This window comes from Apteryx rowi, unplaced genomic scaffold (assembly GCF_003343035.1).
Source record: "Apteryx rowi isolate R43461 unplaced genomic scaffold, aptRow1 scaffold_192, whole genome shotgun sequence".
In the NCBI taxonomy this organism is placed as follows: domain Eukaryota; kingdom Metazoa; phylum Chordata; class Aves; order Apterygiformes; family Apterygidae; genus Apteryx; species Apteryx rowi.
Window position 1 is genome coordinate 1,161,682 of NW_020448219.1, and position 17,620 is coordinate 1,179,301.

General features: G+C 38.8%; 1 protein-coding gene across 2 annotated transcripts in view; it reads right to left on the reverse strand.

The window, feature by feature from the left end:
- The window catches only part of ITGA2 (integrin subunit alpha 2), a 70,794-nt gene that overhangs the window by 6,091 nt on the left and 47,083 nt on the right, over positions 1-17,620 (reverse strand). For both annotated transcript variants that reach the window (XM_026062726.1, XM_026062727.1), the window contains 13 exons: positions 16,311-16,450; positions 15,066-15,217; positions 13,787-13,897; positions 13,099-13,181; positions 12,105-12,246; positions 10,420-10,512; positions 9,260-9,336; positions 9,077-9,160; positions 5,610-5,712; positions 4,687-4,797; positions 4,038-4,142; positions 3,607-3,720; positions 1,159-1,248 (listed from right to left, as the gene is read on the reverse strand). In XM_026062726.1, coding sequence (XP_025918511.1) covers positions 1,159-1,248; positions 3,607-3,720; positions 4,038-4,142; positions 4,687-4,797; positions 5,610-5,712; positions 9,077-9,160; positions 9,260-9,336; positions 10,420-10,512; positions 12,105-12,246; positions 13,099-13,181; positions 13,787-13,897; positions 15,066-15,217; positions 16,311-16,450 — 1,405 coding nt within the window. The remainder of the gene's footprint in view (positions 1-1,158; positions 1,249-3,606; positions 3,721-4,037; positions 4,143-4,686; positions 4,798-5,609; positions 5,713-9,076; positions 9,161-9,259; positions 9,337-10,419; positions 10,513-12,104; positions 12,247-13,098; positions 13,182-13,786; positions 13,898-15,065; positions 15,218-16,310; positions 16,451-17,620) is intronic.

Below are 17,620 nucleotides of genomic sequence, written 5' to 3' on the forward strand. Positions count from 1 at the left end.
TTCATCTCCTAGTAGAAATAAAGTCATGTCATAAAGCTCAGGGCCCTCAGCACACTTCCAAATACTGTCATGTTATTCTTCTGCAAAATCTTGGCATTATTTTCAGAACTTCAAATATATTCCCTTTACTCCTTCAGGAATTAGAGATTTCCCTGAATGCAAATGGGCTATTTAGAGATTCTTTACAAAAACTGAGTGATCCATGAGAAAATAATGATAAAAATAGTACTGAATTATGGCCTTATTTTTACTTTGAGAAAGGTCAATCAGTAATTTTCCTGGTACACATTTAACTGAATTTTCCATTGCCTATGACACAGCTATGCTACACACCCTCACAGATACTTGACTCCCTTACTAAGTTGCAGTTTGATCTTCAAAGGCCTTGATTATATTTCTATGACCTAAATCTTGCAAATGGAAAAGTGTTACTCTGTAGACACGTCAAGAGAACAAGGATTTTTTTTTTATTACAATAGCACCATAGTAGAAAAGTATTTTTCAGGTGCTGTTTACGTTTGTATTTTAGTGGATGGAATCCTTGGGAGAAGGATTCCAAACTAAAAAGAGTGGTGTTCTAGTGACTTTTGCTGAGATTACCTGTCCCATATTGTCCATTGTCCATATTGTCCATATTACTGCCATTCCATTTTCAAAAATACTCCACAACGTTTTACAGTTGAGATTAAGTACATTTGCCGGAGAGCTGTGCCAAATATCTGTTTACAACTATCAAAACAAATACACTTCCACAAGTGAGACTATAAATCAGATTTGCTAAAATATTTCCCAGAGCTCATTTATCTAGGGCAATTAATTCTTTTGCAGAAAGAAGTCCAAATTTTGATCTTTTTTAAGAACAGGAAGCTAAGTGAATTTCGGAAGATTTTAATTGAGTTTTGTTCATAGTTTTACAATCTATTATTTGAGATCTGCAGATTTAATTTCAGCTGATCGTTGTTGTATATACAGGACTTAGATAAAAACATTTTAGTATTTTAAAGGAGGATGTATATAGCCAATGGATACTTTAGTTCAACATAGTCAAATATTATCAGCATGTAATTTGCTATAGACTTCTCAGTGACACTGAATATTAAACATTATCACTTTAATAAACCAAAAGAGAAGTTAAATATCTATTTATCCATCACTTACAGTTAGGGTATTCTCTCCAATTACGAATAACTTAGGGTTATGCGTATCAATTTCTGCCTCTGCTGAGAGTTGTAATGTCTGGAAAGTTGACTGAAAAATAAGTTAAAAAGAAAAAAAAAAACTGTGAAGCTCTATTAAAGGGCAAATCAATCAGAATATATAGATATCCTAAAAAATTCTCCTGTATTGAAATGAAGCCTTGAGAACTAGAAAAAAAGTCACAGCATTGAGAAGATTAAAATGATCTTTCTTTTTAATTGTCCTGAGCTAATAATGTTTCCATGAAAGCAACAGTGTATCAGTAATCCAGATTTAATTTCGCTATTTTTATTTATTAGCAATGAAAGTCAGGAACTGGCTCTGCTTCTTTATCATACAGTTCAAGCAAAACAGAAGAATTTGATTAGATATACATTTTTACAGTTATTTCAAAGCTTTCAATGCTGTTAATCATGAAGAAATGGGAAAAGAAAAAAAAAAAAGCCCAGTGAGAAAGGGAGGAACAGCCCAGCAGCACAAGACAGATGCGGACGTAGCTCTGGCCTTTGAAAGAAATGGAATCTGAATGTTCTTTCCCTTCTTTCCCCCCTCACCTCTATCCAATGCTTCTCTGGTTTTCCCCGTTTAGTTTTTCCTATCACTATCTGTTCCTCTCCACTGTTCAAATTCTGACATCACTCCCCCAACTTAAAGAAGAAGAAAAAAAATCTAAGCCAGCTCCCATTTAGAAAGGGTCCTTGTGCCAGATACCACTTCCTCCTGCGACTGTCCAAGGCAGAGGAGCGCAGCTGTGCTTGCGCTGCCAGTTTAGCACTGCTAAACTCTGCTAACTCTGCAGCCACAGAGATACCCACTTCCTAGAATACCACAGGAAACATCTTGAAGTTCATGGGGGAATGTAAGCAGCGCTGCCAGCGTCACAAACAGTACCAGAGAAGCTGTCCCAGGTGCAATGAATGCTCTGTCCTTTTGCCTCCTGAATCATCTCTCTGCAGTTGGTTCTAACAAACCTACAAACACTGGCAGGGCCAGATACAGTTCACTTGACAGAGGGAACATGAGCTACCTTGAATCCACAGCAGCCGATGCGCTGGACTGACCACCCATGCAGTGCACGGTTGTATGCCTACGCTGTGGCCATCTGTCCAAATATTCTGTCCTGGGCTGCTAGATATTTAGAGACTCGCCTGATCACTATTCGAAGTACTTTGTTAATTCCTAAACACATCTTTCTTTGCTTTGTTTTGCAAGTACCAGCAAGCCTGCTGTCCTCTTCTTGGACAATGACTGATTGCCATTAAGTAAAAAAGCTAATTATATGCATTGCTGGGTGCCTGCAAGGTTGTTTGCACTAAACATTGACAATTAAATAGAAACTAACAAAATGGGAGGTAAGAAGAAAACTGTGACATGTAATCTTCCCACCTCCCAGTGGTAAACAAATTATTTCCAGTCAATTTCTTGCAAAAGTAGCAACCTTTTATTCAGATCTCTCCCTTCTGTGTACCTGTCAGCACTCTCCCAGTGTTCTTGATCCAAATGATTTGAAAAATACCTACTTTAAAGACAGGCAGATGCTTTCCTTCAGACACTAGCATAAGTATATTACATTATCAAACTGACCTTTTCCTTTTAAAAAGCAGAATGCTGAACCTGACAACAACCCTGCTGTTAAATGTCAATACATAGTTTTAAGATTTGGCAGACAGACTACTGAGACTGCGTCATGTTCGGTCGGTTGCCTAGCTGAGAGGCAAACATGGTCTCATTTCAAAAGTCTGGTAATTCATGATGAATTATATCCTGGAGGACACATGGTGATTTAAAATGCGACAGTCAAGATATTATTGAAGGATATTTTTAAGCATCCTATAGGATGCTCTTTAAGCAAGGACTGTTTCCTTGACACCAACTCTAATAAAAACAACAAAATCAATAAAAAAATTTCCACGCCTTGTCTAACAAATATAACTGGCAGCACTAACAAGCTTTTGATATTTTGATATGATTTAAAATGATCACTATGTAGGCTGTGACGTTCAAAAGCTAAAAGCAGCATTATATTTCAGGCTATGACTACACTGTACTGCTGTCCCACATTCAGTTTTGTGGAAACTGTTGTTTCTGGCCCCTTGAATGAATTAAACAGTCACAGCAAGGGTTTTTTGTTTGTTTGTTTGTTTGTTTGTTTCCAGCTATGAAGATCTGCATTTTCCTGGCATTTTCTTAGATTTTGTCCCAGACTGCAGCTTATCAGCTCTATTATGCTGGCTCACTACTTATTTTACTTTTAGATGAAAGTTTTCAATCTGGAAAAATAGACATGATAATGTAAAGTAAAGGACGGTCTCCCTGTATGGGAAAGGTCTCTTTTTATCTAAGTTTGAAAAATGTCAGAATCTATGAAATATTTGGATATTGCATGAAAACGCAGTTGATGATACTCACAGCAGCAAAGGTTCCATTCCAGATTCTGGTGGACACATTCACAAAATACTCCCCCTTCAGCATAAGGTCTTCCAGTTTGCATGTAATGGTACTGCACTTTGCATTCTTACAATTCTTCCAGTGAAAACAGCAAAGAGAGGCAACAGTATGCATTAAAGAATACACCTTAACAAATGTTCTTTTAATGATCAGATTTTTCACCCTGGCCTTTGTGTGCATATGAATTAAGTGCTTGCAAGCTGTGAACAAGCACCTTTCCTTCCCTCTATGGCAGATGCAGTATGTTTGGAAAAATACATAGGCTCCACTCCTGCATAGTTAGCAAGGAACACCATCACCGCCACAGCACACCCCACAGGTACAGCAATGGGCTCATGAGGATCAGATCTGTGCCCCTATCCTACTGCACTACAGTGCTCATTCTTACTCACCAGTTCTTTAGAAGCTCTGAAGTTCTCTTTCTTGAAAGATGCAGAATAAGGTCTTTTTCCTATTTGCAGTGGATTTATCTGAGCTTGACAAGTAACACATCTGGCCTAGAAAAGATGGCAGGAATTAAATTAGATGACATCATACTCAGGAGTTTATAGTCATCTTATCATACTAATATATATTTTTGTGACCGGATATTGACAGTCACTGCTGACTGCTGGAGGCTAGATTGTGAATTATATAATACTGGATACTTTTGGAAAATAAGAGACTGAATGTGTTTTAGGTCAGAATTAAACTGCTCTTATAGTAATTTTTTTTCTCCTTGAGTGACCTGAAAGTTTTGTCCTAAACTAAAAATTTCGTTTTTATTATACTCATCCCAGGAACTTGGAAAAGGACCTAGGTGAAGAGTTCCAGGGTCATATGAAAAGTCAGCTGTGGACTGTAAAGATAATCCACTTCTACCAATACTAGAGTAGTGTACTGCTGTCTTGATCATCCTCCCCCTTCCCTTTGTGAAGATGGGAAGAGAAGAAAGGGCAGAGATTCTCTGAATCTCAACCATACTATGAAGGAAATAACTGATGTATATGATGCCGGTTAAACCCCCCAAAACACAGCAGTTTATGTAATTAAGTTCTTCACCTGATCTGTGTTGACTGCAGTTACATACATCAGTGGGTTGTCTTTGCTCGTCAGTTCTGGAAGATGGATTTTTACAAATGCCATCTTTACTGGAATACTTCCCGTTGTTACCTGCAAAGCAAATAATTCATGATTACTTCATGCAGTTATACTCACATAAGTAAGAATTATTTTGTATAGCAAGAAAATCATAAATCCAGGATGATTAAGAAAGAATTGGATTTCTTTTGCTATAATCTTTTTTGCATTAGTACACTTACTGAAGTAATAATTGCGTTATACCAATACTGCAGCAAAAAGTACAATATTTTGTTTCAGGTCCCAGGCTATTTCCTTACCAAGCTATTAACTGCATGAAATACTTTTTTGAAAACCAAATATTCTGCCACAGCCAAAATGCCTATTATTTAGTCCTTTAGCATAGCAGTTACATGAAATGTAAATGGGACATAATTAAAGTCCCCCCCACACACACATTGCACTGGGACCACATTTTTCTGAGTTATGTAATAAATGCTGTGATCAGTCTAGCTCTTGCATCTGGTTTGAGCATTTAACCCTTAGCCAAACTTCAAATTTCAAAGTCCAAGCCTGGGAAGATTTATTTTAATTTATTGAGTCAGCAAAAAACATGCACTGCGAATAGTTGGCCTAAAGTTAAACATTAACCATCCTGCAAAGATGTAAACAGTGCAGGACCAATTCTTTCCCCTCTCCACTCGTGCAGGAAGTACACATTTCATCCTTAAGCTCATAAAGATTGTGAGTATCTATCCCTAAGCTATTCAACTGTTTCGCTGATTCATAAAGCATCGAAATCAGACAGTGAAATCAGGAATGTTTTTTTCAACTGCTTTTTGGGAACAGGCTACCAGGAGGAGGTAAAGCAGCTTCTCGAACTAGAACCAGAAACTTTTACTAACCTTAACTGAAAAGTTGAACGTTGGGCCAATTTCTTCAAAATTATTCACAGTGGAAGGAATGTTATGATCAGAGTACACTTCATAGAAGTTGATGTTGGCAAGCCTAGTTAACAACCGTAAAACAATACATTTCAACTTGGCAGCTGCTATGAAAACATATGTAACTGGATGCATTTTGGTTTGTTATAAGGTATTTATAAGCAGAGGTCAGAAATACAATCAGAAGAAAAAATCAGTCACTTGTAATGCTGTCTGAATTTTATAAAGTTGGTTAAGAAAACACCCTGTGTACTGAAGCCCCAACCCCGAGTGAGGATGCGAATGTGGGACAGCAGGGTTGGGCGGCGCTGTGGCAGAGGGAAGACTCCGTGCAGCCTCCTGCACCCCTCTGTRCCTCGGCGTGGGACTGCAAGCTCCTGTCCAACAGCAGCTGCTGCTTTCTGCCTCCCAGTGGTCTCCCTCCTCATTAAGAGCCCCCTGGACAGTCCCACTCGCTGCATCTATAACAACAGATACGAACAGGCCCCAAGGGAAACCCTGGGCCTAATGCCAAATGCCACAGACTGGCTTGTTTCTGTGTTGCCTGGGTGCCAAAACACACACGGCACCCTGCTTGTGCGCACGTTACAGATCACGTGGCCCTCTCGTCTCCTCGGCCGCTTTCTTTATTGTTTATGGGTTTTTTTGTTTAAAATTTCCAAAGTAACGTGAGGGCTGTTGCAACCCACCGTGGCATGCAATTAGGGGTGCGTAACGGAAGGATGCAGTAGGAGGGCCTGTGGATGCCAAAGGGGGCACAGCCAGCTGGGCCAGTGCTCAGATACAACAAAAGCATCCCTGTGTGGTACATCACATCCATACTGCTCCTTGCGAGCAGCTTCTCTGGAGCCATCCCCAGAACTGTTTCTGGTTTTTATCCTAGAGGGGGCTAATTTGAGCAGTCAAAAACCAAGCCAGGGAGTGAGTTAACGAGGAGCGTGGACAATCATGACTCCATTACATCAGCCCTTCCTGCAGCACAAGGCACGAATCCCTCTTATTTAGCAGTGCAGCTCTACCCATTTAATCTGGGTAACATCTGTGCATACAATTGCAAATCAACACATGCAGTCTCGCAGAGGCACTTCCTGATCAATTGATGTTCCTCCATACTGCATCTGGGATCCTTTTCAATTCTCCATGTTTTCTCCCGTGGGAAAAGAAAGGGCCTCCTTACAAGGACTCCCAGAAAAGCCATTTGAAGCATTTTCTGCTTCCTCACTGCTCAAATCTCCAGTCCTTCCTGGATGCATTATCAGCTTCCTTGTCCTTGCAGAAGTCATTGACAAGACTGACTCCCACCTCTTCTCCTGGGAACTTACATTAGGAGAGTCTCCCTATAAAATTCTCTCTTTAGGAAGACAACACAGTTTTCTCAACTCTTGTCTTTTAAAAGGTTGCCTCTTGGCTAAATTACCTGCCTCAAGAAGGAACCATGAGAAGCTGACTGAGTTCTTCATCTACAGATAGATATTTCCTAAGTGGAGGACAAGGTCAAGGACAAAGGATCCAAGGCAACCATTTAAAATTATACCTTGGCTTAATATGTATTCCCCTTAGTTCTTTTAAACTGACTCATCTCCAGGAATCTAGGTCCTTCTGTGGCTGAAGTGGTTCCTTCATGTCTTGACTTGCATATGAAATTCCATTTTCTCTTACTTCAGGAGATGCACCTGAATTCTAAATGTTGTTTTTCTTTGAGTCACTCTTTTATAGACTCCCTGCCTGGCCTCTTCTGAAGCAGTGAGTTTATACTGGTATTTCTCAGCTAATTATATTTGCAGATTCAAGTGTGCATCATCTAGTTTTCCTAGGAGGCTGCTGTGATAGCCACCTGGTTAGATGCTTCTGTATCTCTGTGCCACTGCTAACTTTAGTAACAAACACCCTACTTCTGCTGAAACCTCATGCAACTTTCTCAGTGAATCAAAAGAACTTGTGTTGCTGACCCAAATATACACTTCTCAGCAATTAAAACAATCTGAAAAATGCTACACAACTCCAGAATTGGTGCAGCTGGGTGATGTGAATCCAGGGCCTCAGAATATTTTGGAACAGCTGCTGCAAAGCAGGTTTTTAAACTCAACATCTATACTGGGGTCCACATTCCAATTCAGGTCATTGCATACAGCCTACAGTTTCATGTGGCTATGGTAGTCTTTGAATATTCACTTCCCAAATTCATTGTTGTCATTCATTTTTAAGCAGGTTCCTCTTTTTACATCCAACACTTATGCCTCCATTTCTGTCAGTCTTTGAATAATTGCTGTTTCTTTTCTACCAGTTTAGATTTATAAATTTTGGAATGCTTTGGCATTTCTTCACCAGCAGTTGGTGACCGAGTGCATGAAATATAACTACATATAGTTTATCCTAGAAATTCAGTAATTTGGAAAGATAAACAGATCTTTTCTTTGATGAAAAGTAAAATAACATATGTTATCTGAGAGTCAAACCAGTGTATTTTTGTTTCAGTTCTAATTTAGCTTAAACTGTAACTGAAATTACTCTTGTTTGGAACAGTAACAGACTGATTACTCCTCCAGTGCATCCCAAATGACTGGGAGTTTCAAGGGCTGAAGAGAAGAGATTTCTACGGCATGAAATTAAGGTCAGTCTTACAGGTATTTTCGTCTGTCTCTCTTCCCCCCGCCTCGCTGGCTCTCCTTACAAAATGCCCTTCTCAGGCGTAAAGGACCCCTCAGGCAACAGTTTAGTCTGACCATTCAAGGGGATGAGAAAAGGATGATGCCAGCAGGCAAAGGAATAAGTGTGAGCCAGAGGCTGCAGGGAGGGTGGGAAAGCAGGACTTGCTGCTTCTGCTGCCATGAGAGGTAGAATAGAAATAGAAAGGGGAGGATGCAGCAAAGGTGAAACTTTTCCATATGCCACCTCAGGTTTCAGTTCAAATAATTACTTCAAACTACTAACAAGCATTTATATTTTGGTTCAGGTTCAGCAGACATGTCAATAAAAATGTTTTCTTTTTCATTTCATTTCTGAGAGAAGTAATGGTTTGAACTGGGACATTTTTGTTTCTTTCTTTTTTTGCTCAGTTTAGCTTCAGATTTGATCTAACTTCACCACATTTTGGCCTAGAGGCCCACCCCGATATATAGCATATATTAATTATATTATCAAAACCACAAGAACTGTTTGTTTTTTTTATATAGCCTCCATTCATGTGAGCATCTGATCCCCTGTAACAATTATACACGTGGATCCATAATTGCTTCGTACACATTCTGTAATTCTTTAAATGCAAGATTATTGGAAGAGCATAAATTTCTGCTACTACTGATGAAGTGGGAATTTCTTATGGCTTCCAAAACAAAAACAAACTTTCCTTATTTTTTCAGTGGTCTTTCAGAGGCTGTTACTATATTCAAATGCCTTTTAAAAATGACCCCTTTTGTTATTCAGCATACCTTGTGAAGTGAATTTCTGCATCATACAGCAAAGGAATTGATAACCCGACCTCGTTGTCCAAGTCTTGCTCTTCCTTACTTTCACTGTTCATCAAAACATGTTTAAGTCATATGTTATAAAATTATTTGATACAAATTAGAACATTAATAACTAATTTGCTTTCCTATAATAATATGGGTTACCTTAATGCACGAAAACTTAGAACTGCCATATTCTGAAGATTTTTCAGGTTAAAATCAAAACTAATATCAAAAGATACCTACAGAAGAGACATGGAACAGACAATGAATGAGTTTATATTAAAACATGGAAAGTACTTACAAATAGAAACATAATTATATGTGCAAAGATCTGGAATTGCCCTGTGCAACTGAATTCTCCACCTATTTCTGTGTACCATTTCAATAATCTCTAATACTATAGAATTGTTTTGTTCTTGCTTTCACCTACAAATTGACATTGTTACATAAACATGAACTATTTGTGTTTTTTAATGGTGTGTAACTAGCTGCAAGCTGCAACAAAGGTGTTCAGGGTTGTTTGAATTACATGCTTTTAAATACTGGCATTGACACAAGCTTTGTTTTCATTCTTTTCTTCCATTCATTCCAATAGGTCCACTTCAACCAGCAACATTAAAAATTTAGAACAAACTAACTTTTCAGATCTAATTAGGTGTTTTGGTTTTGCTTTCTTTTCCTCTGCAGAATGTCATGTTTCTATTCTTTCTGGCAAGTTTCTTATTGCTCCAATTGACTATGTTAGAGGCTGGAAGTCAGTTTTTGTTCTGCCCGAGAGGAATAAGAGATTAAGTTCCCTAAAACCATGGATATCCTGAGATTTATGCTATATATGACAAAAAGGATATATGATCCATCCTAGTGCTGTGTGGGCCACCCCTCTCCTCTCAAGACAACCGTGTTTCCTTGCAGAGATTACATTCACAGAGCAGGAAAGGGAGCTAACTCGGGGTTCAGTCAGCAGTAGGAGCTTGACTGCAATGCTGTTCAGTTCCCTGGAGACTGTAGCATGCCGAGCAGCGGCTCTCAGCTTCTGGTCCCAGGCCTTATACTCCCAGAGTTACAAAGCTGAGTTGCATCTGGGAGTTCAGGCATTTTCCAGGGATACGGAGAAGTGTGCTTCATGGGAATTTTTTCCCTTAATCTGGTAGGGGTCACTAAAGTTCAGCCCTTAGTTTGGTTCTTTGAATGTCTCTGAAAAGCAAAGGGAATTTAACTGCAGCTAAATCTAAGAAATCCTCACCAGCAGTAAATGCAGATGGCGGGGGCGGGGGGTAGTCTTGGGGTACAATACAAAGCTTATTTAAATATGCTAGCTCTACCTGTTGTCCTGTTCTGAAAACAGGATAGCTGATCTGGCAAATGACTGTAGTTTGAGCTGTGCCAGTCTGACAAGAGACTTCAGTCCCATCACTCTGTAGAAGAAAGACAGAAAAGTCATCTTAATATCAGTTTTTGATAAAATAGACAGGAAATCCCCAGGTTTGTATTTTCAACAGAGCATCTATTACATTAAGGAGCAGCCCAAATAGGTATTATGACAGCAATTCCTGGAGATGCTCCAGATGGGTGGGGAAGAGAGGCAGGGGTTACAGTGAGACAAGTGAAAGGTAGGAAAAGGCCCAATCATGTGCAATTTCTTGTGGGCTGTAAAGATCTTGTGAGATTGTTTGCTGGACAGTTTCCAGTACAGATCAGCTATCGCATTAACTGTTAAAGTGTTTTCTTACAGCATTTTTTCAGAACTTTTATAGTCATATTTACACAACCTGACTGAGAGTTAAGTACTGTAACTGCAGAAGTTAATGTGCAGTTAACGTACCTTTGTAGGAAAAATCTACAGTGCATAGGAGCTTATATACCACTTTACAGAATATTTAGCATGTCATCATCTCACACCAAAGGAAAGACAAACTCAAAGGCTATAACCAGTTATCATCACACTGAAAAGAATTCATTAAAATATACTGTCTTTTGTTAAAACGCATCCCTACAAAACATTTACCATTCATGAATTATGCCCTCCCCCCCCCCACCTTCTCAGCTTATGCATTTTTCCTGCTTTGAAGCAGGCACATTTTGGGGCAAAAGCTTCACTTGTATGCTTCTAAGCAAAATGGCTTTTAAAGCAGAGGAAAATCCTAGCTCCAGTGTGGTCTTTTGGCATGAATGGAATGAATAATTCTGCTGCTCAACAGGATGGGGAGGTAGAGGGGCACCCTCAGTGTTGTGTGGAGTACTTCTGCCAGTTCATTGTTAGGAAAATACTGCTCTTGGGTGGTGATGAATGCTCCCATTCCCTCTCTCCCTTCAGTATAGGGATTGCTCTGGATTTCACCCTTCGTATTATCATGCACCTCTCCAGTAGCAGCCTGACAACATAGGCCAAGCACTGAAGTCTGGATTTCATCCTACATGAATTGTCCAGGAGCAACAGTTCAGATGATTAAAGATTTACTGCACTCCCCAAAATAGTCTGCAAAATTCCTTTCTTTTCCTTTTCTAAGACAAAATTCAGTAGAAGACTAGCTTCTAGTATAGCAATATAGCAATCACTTCAATCTGATTAACTGTCTAGCTGGAATACATGGCCTTGGCCGTAACACCGTTTCTAGATTCTGTGCTTTAAAGCTGTACCCATGCTGCATGCTTGATTTATCATATATGTATTCCCTGTGGCACAGCAACTGCATTCAGATGTTGGGAGTCAAGCAGAAGATGTGGATGCCAAGTCCTAAAGTAAGGAAAAGATGACTGAAATAGAGGTGAGGTCAGACTCGATGGATGGCCAACTTTTATGCTGAGTTGGCAGTGTCTCTCCTTGACCTAAATAAACTGATATAGTGAAGGGAATAATTCTGGTATTTGAAGAAATAAATTGGGAGAGGTGTGTATGCACATTCTCCTTGCCTGGGATAGGCACTACTAGAAAGAAAAAACTTTTGTATAAGAAACTGGAAAATCAGTGGCAATAATACAAACAATTAGAATGGGTATTTCCACATACTGGTAAAGAAGATGAAGCAAAAAACAAGTTGTCCGAAAATGTAGCCTGGATTCTGGTGTTATATGCATTTTCCTTTTCATTTCTCAGTTTCACGTTGAATGTCAGCCTTCTGTTTTTGCTGCTGACAACAAACTGCTGTTTGCTGTTGGAAAATAAAGTTCAGTGTTGTAAACAGAGGTACTAGAACAGCTGTGGAACATGAAAATGTATCATACTTTATTGACTGTAGCCAATAACAAATAACAAGCAAAGCATGACCTGTTTCGTAAATTCTACGCACCTAGATCCTCTATTTTCTAAACCCTTTGACATAAGAAATTCTGTGATGGTATTTCTTAAAACTGAAGGGAATTAATGTTTTCTTAAAGTTAAGGATCTTGATTATGTACCATTAAAATCATTTTACTGAAGTTACAAAGGTTCCACCATAGCAGAAACATCAGCACAGCACGGGCAGCTGGGTAGGATGTCAGCTCCAGGAAAAGGCAGCCGTATCTCTCTGCATACTGTAAATATATACCTATATTTGTGTATGGATCTGGAAGATGTGCTGCCCAAACAGCTGATCTCTACTCCTTAGTGGCAAAGCCCGCTGCAGGCACCCTGACTGCTCCCCAAAGGAGGGACTGAAATGGCCACTTCAGGGGCTGCTGCTTCTCCCAGTGCTCTCCCTTCTACAACAGCAGCCAGACAGACATTACAGCTCTGAATGATTATGGTGTCCTCATCCCTAAGGTACCAAAACCTGAGTTTATCTACCTTAATGAAAATTTTCTTCTTATATATTTGTGCTCCTGGCATACCTCTTTTTCCTTGATTATGGACAGAAATACCATTTCTATTCCCCCTTCCTGCCTCTGTCAGCTAATTTGAAGTAGGTGTTGAACTGGAAAGACATTTTCATCCAGAAGTTCATCCTGAGTCTATAGACAAGCCAACTTTTGAAAACTAACAAAATGACCAACCCCAACAATTCCACTTATTCATCTCTTACCTATCATCTGTCTTCTGTTGAACGTTAAGGACAAGATCACAGATACAAAGTTCATCTTCACCACAGTTTTTAATAAAAGGAATCTATGAAAAACAAAACCATTTCCTGAATGATAGGGCTCAATCTTAAGACACTACAGTCTGTAGATATTTTTAAACTTCTTTGAGGGGAAGCATACTCTTGTTTTGCAGATGAGAAAATCCTCACAAGGGCATTAAAAGCTTTGACACATGAAGAGGTTAACACTGAGTAGCATGTTACTACATGTCAACTGATCTATAGTAATACTCTAGATGGGGTGATCTTAACCCACAACAAATACAATGTAATTTAAGGGACTCTGCCTCTCTTTTATTGACTCATTTATTGTAGGTTAAATTAACCTTAATTCCTTCATGTTTGCCATCAACTAGGAGTTCACATGAACAGTTGCTTGGGCCCAATGAACATGCTTGTTATGCCATGCTGACTTGTGTATCTGCGTGTGTGTGTGTGTGTGTGTGTGAGAGCAAGCCTATAGACAGAGGCATAAATGGAACAGGGAAATACACTCAGGCATGTGTTTTCAGCACAGTGACCTAACTAAAACGTTTTTCAATTGCATGTACTTCTTTGGTGCTTGTGGGGGCCACATGTTATATATCTGTGTATAGCCATGTGTTTTCCAATAGTAAGACTATATACTTACACTATAGGCCACAGATGCAGGAGAATATATATCAAGGACAGGACTGGAGCCAGGATTTGCAAGGCCAATGTCAATGCGCAAACTGAGTGAATTCACTGTATCAGAAGGTTCCTGTAAAACATGTGTTCAGGTGATAGCTGGCAGCATAGCAAATAGTGTAACATTGGTAATTCTATTGTAAATCGATAATATATAGTAAAATAATGTTTAATGTACTGTAAACAAGAAATAACACTGCAGTTTCATTTTTTTAAAAAAATAATCTTATAAGATTACCTATTTTGGCAATGCTAAACAGTTTTTAGTGCCATTTCTATGATAAAAGTCCTTTTTCAATCATTCTTAGAAATGCTATTCATCACAATTACTTCTAGGACTAAAACATACAAATTCTCTGAGGCTACAGAAGCTGGTCCTCAGAAGCAACCATCAGGTTACTTCTGTTCTCACCTGGCTGCATAAGTCAAATTCCTATTCCACTCTGCATTACTATCACAGATAGTAGCTAGGCCTCTGAACAACACTAGAAGAGAATATATTTCATGTCTCCTCTATTTCTTTGAACTAGATGGATTCTATTCTAGCCCTACAGTTTATGGCTCCACAACAACACAAAATGTGAACAAGTTCAAGATACTTGCCCTGATACTATTCAGGTATGCAGTGCAAAAAAGAGGAAGTTTCAAAGGGAGGAATGTAAAACTGTACCTATTTATTCATCTGGGTGATTCGTACAAATTGTAAAGCAAGCAGGAATTAAAGTAATCTGACTTTCTAATTACCTGACATAGCATCATGGAAAGGGCTTACTGCAGTTCTCTGGGCTGCATTTGGTCTTTGGTTCTGGAGAAAGATGGAGTTCTGATTCTTTTTATTTTTTCCAGACACAATCTGTACATATCATGGGCTACTATGCACCAGAAGTATGCCTAAAATGTTTTTAGTCTGAGATTAAATTTTGCATAAAATTCTTAGTTCTTAAGGATTCAATCTACTCAGAGTGAAATTAAAATCTACTCATACTGTGGGCTCTGTGTTGGGTCAGACCTGAAGCCCATAATTATAGTGGCCTCTCTGTCCTAAAAATCCTTCTGTTCTGTGCTGAATAGGAAAGTTATTAGTTTCTTTGAAATCAGAATCTTACTCTGCATTTTTCAGTTGTGGAGAATTTGAGAGAAGTAAATCACTGAGTACATCATGCATGAAATTCATCTTCCAGGTGTTCAACTTGTTCTTCTGATCATTTTTATCAAATGAAGCTGTTTGCAGTTGCGCTTACCTGTACACTGAAGATGTCATGAACACAACTCTCCTCACGACGTACTACAAGATCCCTCTGCATGTACCTCTCATTATTTTCTTTGAATAATCCTCTAGAAGTCACTCTAGAGGACTGGAGATCAGCATCCAGTGTTGCATTGTACCTTATAGCTACAAGAAGAACAACAGTAAATTTTTCTGCTGCGTCTGACTGTCAGCGATCTCACTACTATATTCAATATTACAGAATGACCAAGCTTTCCAAACCACCCCAAGTATTTTACTTTTTCCATAGCTTGCTAAACACAGAACATTCTCAAAATGATAAAATTTTCTCTTGTGTTTTCCAAAGCAGTCAAACAGGTTTAAATCCTGAAGTAAGTTCTCATCCACAGAGAGCACATTAAATGGCAATCAATCCAGCCTGCACTGCAGATGTCTGAGCCTGTAACTTGGGCAAGAAGCCAGACAGCAGGGCCAGGATTATACTAGATAAAGAGGCCTTACAACCATATTCCTGAATTCTAAGGAAACTATAAAGAATCTGCATCTTCTCTTCAATCATATCATAATTTCTGTCCTCTCTTTGTATTATGACTAATACACTGTGGAAATTCACTGTTATTTTATAGCTAACAATCACGAGTTCCTAAAGGCACTGTATGTAGCACTGAAGCAGTCCAAGTAGTGCTACCAAAGCTGTGTACATTTAACTAAATAGCTTCATGAGAGGCCAATGTTAGTCTCAGAAATATCTGGTGCTCTCCCGTCCTCTGAAAAGAAGAGCTTCTCCCCACTGGCATCTGCAGTGAGCTTATGGAAATTATTTTTTGTTGAAGAGAAAAGTATGCAGTCTGCTGTTGAAACCAGCAGTTCACAAAGGCTCTATCCACAAGAGTGGCATCTTCCAGAGATATCCAGTTACCCTTGCTAAAGTTTCTTGTGGTATCAGCCGAAGAAAAACTATAGAACTTGGTGAGCAGAGGATGAAGAAAAATTAGCTTCTCACTAATGATATTTCCTGGGGTTTGTAGGACAGTGAGGATATAGCACTCCTGAATATTATTAATCCCTCAGTTTTCAAAGATTAATGAGACAGTGATGACAGTAGGTCTTAAAAATACTTTCTCAAGCACTTAAATTTTATACTGATTTCTCTTTTTCTTGGTATTCAATCCAGTATTTCTTCTGAATTTCTGCTACTGATTTGAATAATGGGCTTTTGAAGAAATTAATATAAAACATGCCATTGAAATAATCTTACCCACTTGATTATTTCTCTTAGCAGGTCTAAATGTAGCCTCAAAACATATTTTGACAGTTATTTCTGTGTTCTTGTTCAGCAGACTGATTTTCTCAGGTTTAAATGAGACAATTATGGACACATTTGCAATGCTTTGTGACCTGAAAAATATTTTAAAAGACTAAGTGTGATTTTTAAGAGCATTGGGTAACTTAGAAACCATTTTCTATCACTGGTAAATCTGTAAATGTAAAATTAATTTTTATGGTTCCCCATGTAAACATTTTTTACACTACTGGTAGATTTATTTTCCTTTGCATGTAACTGCATTTGTTGTATAGTAGCTTTCAATACTGACAATAAATAATTTATCATGTCAAACCAATGGATAATCAGTAACTTTATCCTAATGCCCTAATCCTTTTCTTAAGATAATGAAGCTGTTGTTGCCTTTTTTTCCCCAACAAATAACCTTCTTATGCTCCTTTAGGGAAGTCACTGAGCTTTTCTGGAAAGGCGAAGAAGGGTTATTCTTCATTTTTAATTAATACTGTACTTTTTCAGAAAAACAACTTTCATGTAATTAATCAAGATTTTGAAGAATAGTTGCAAAGGAACCCTGCAAGTAAACACAAACACTTTAATCAAAAGTGAAACTCATTAATCAGACCAAATGCTGGAGTGAAAAAGAAAAATAAGCATCCTCATTAATCAAATAGACATAAACACTGGTATTCCAAGCAGCATAATTTTCTTTAATGCAATTACCACTAGCACCTGCAGCAGTTTTATTGTGAGTCAAAGGTCCAAACTGACCATTCATTTTTAATAATGTTGTTTTATGATGGAATAAGTAGCAATTTAGTAATGTTTTTCTTGTTACAATGGGAGCCTCGGGCGAGAAGAAGGATGACAGATAGGAAAGCAAGCTGTGTTTTAATTTAGCTCTGCATGGAAACAGTGGAAAATACACAGCTCAGGGAGCACAGGGCTTAGATTTTGTGWAGCCTTTCTTTCTTATTTTGTGAAACTACTCAAACTGCTCTGGCAAAAATGCAAACCCACATGCCAGAAAAGATGTTTTTTGCCAGAAATGGGTGCCAACACTCTTTCACTGCTTTGTGTCCTTACCCTGCAGGACAACTCTCTCACACAGATGAGTCTGTCAGCTAGCAAAAGTCACGCAGGCTGTGGGGGAAGTGTTTTCATCTGTTTTGGTAGACTCAGCTATCAGAATTATACCTTGGCTGTTATATAACCTGCTGTGACAAATACTCCTGAGCAAGCTCCACTCCCTGCAGCCGCCCCGTGGCTCCGGACCCACGTGCCTG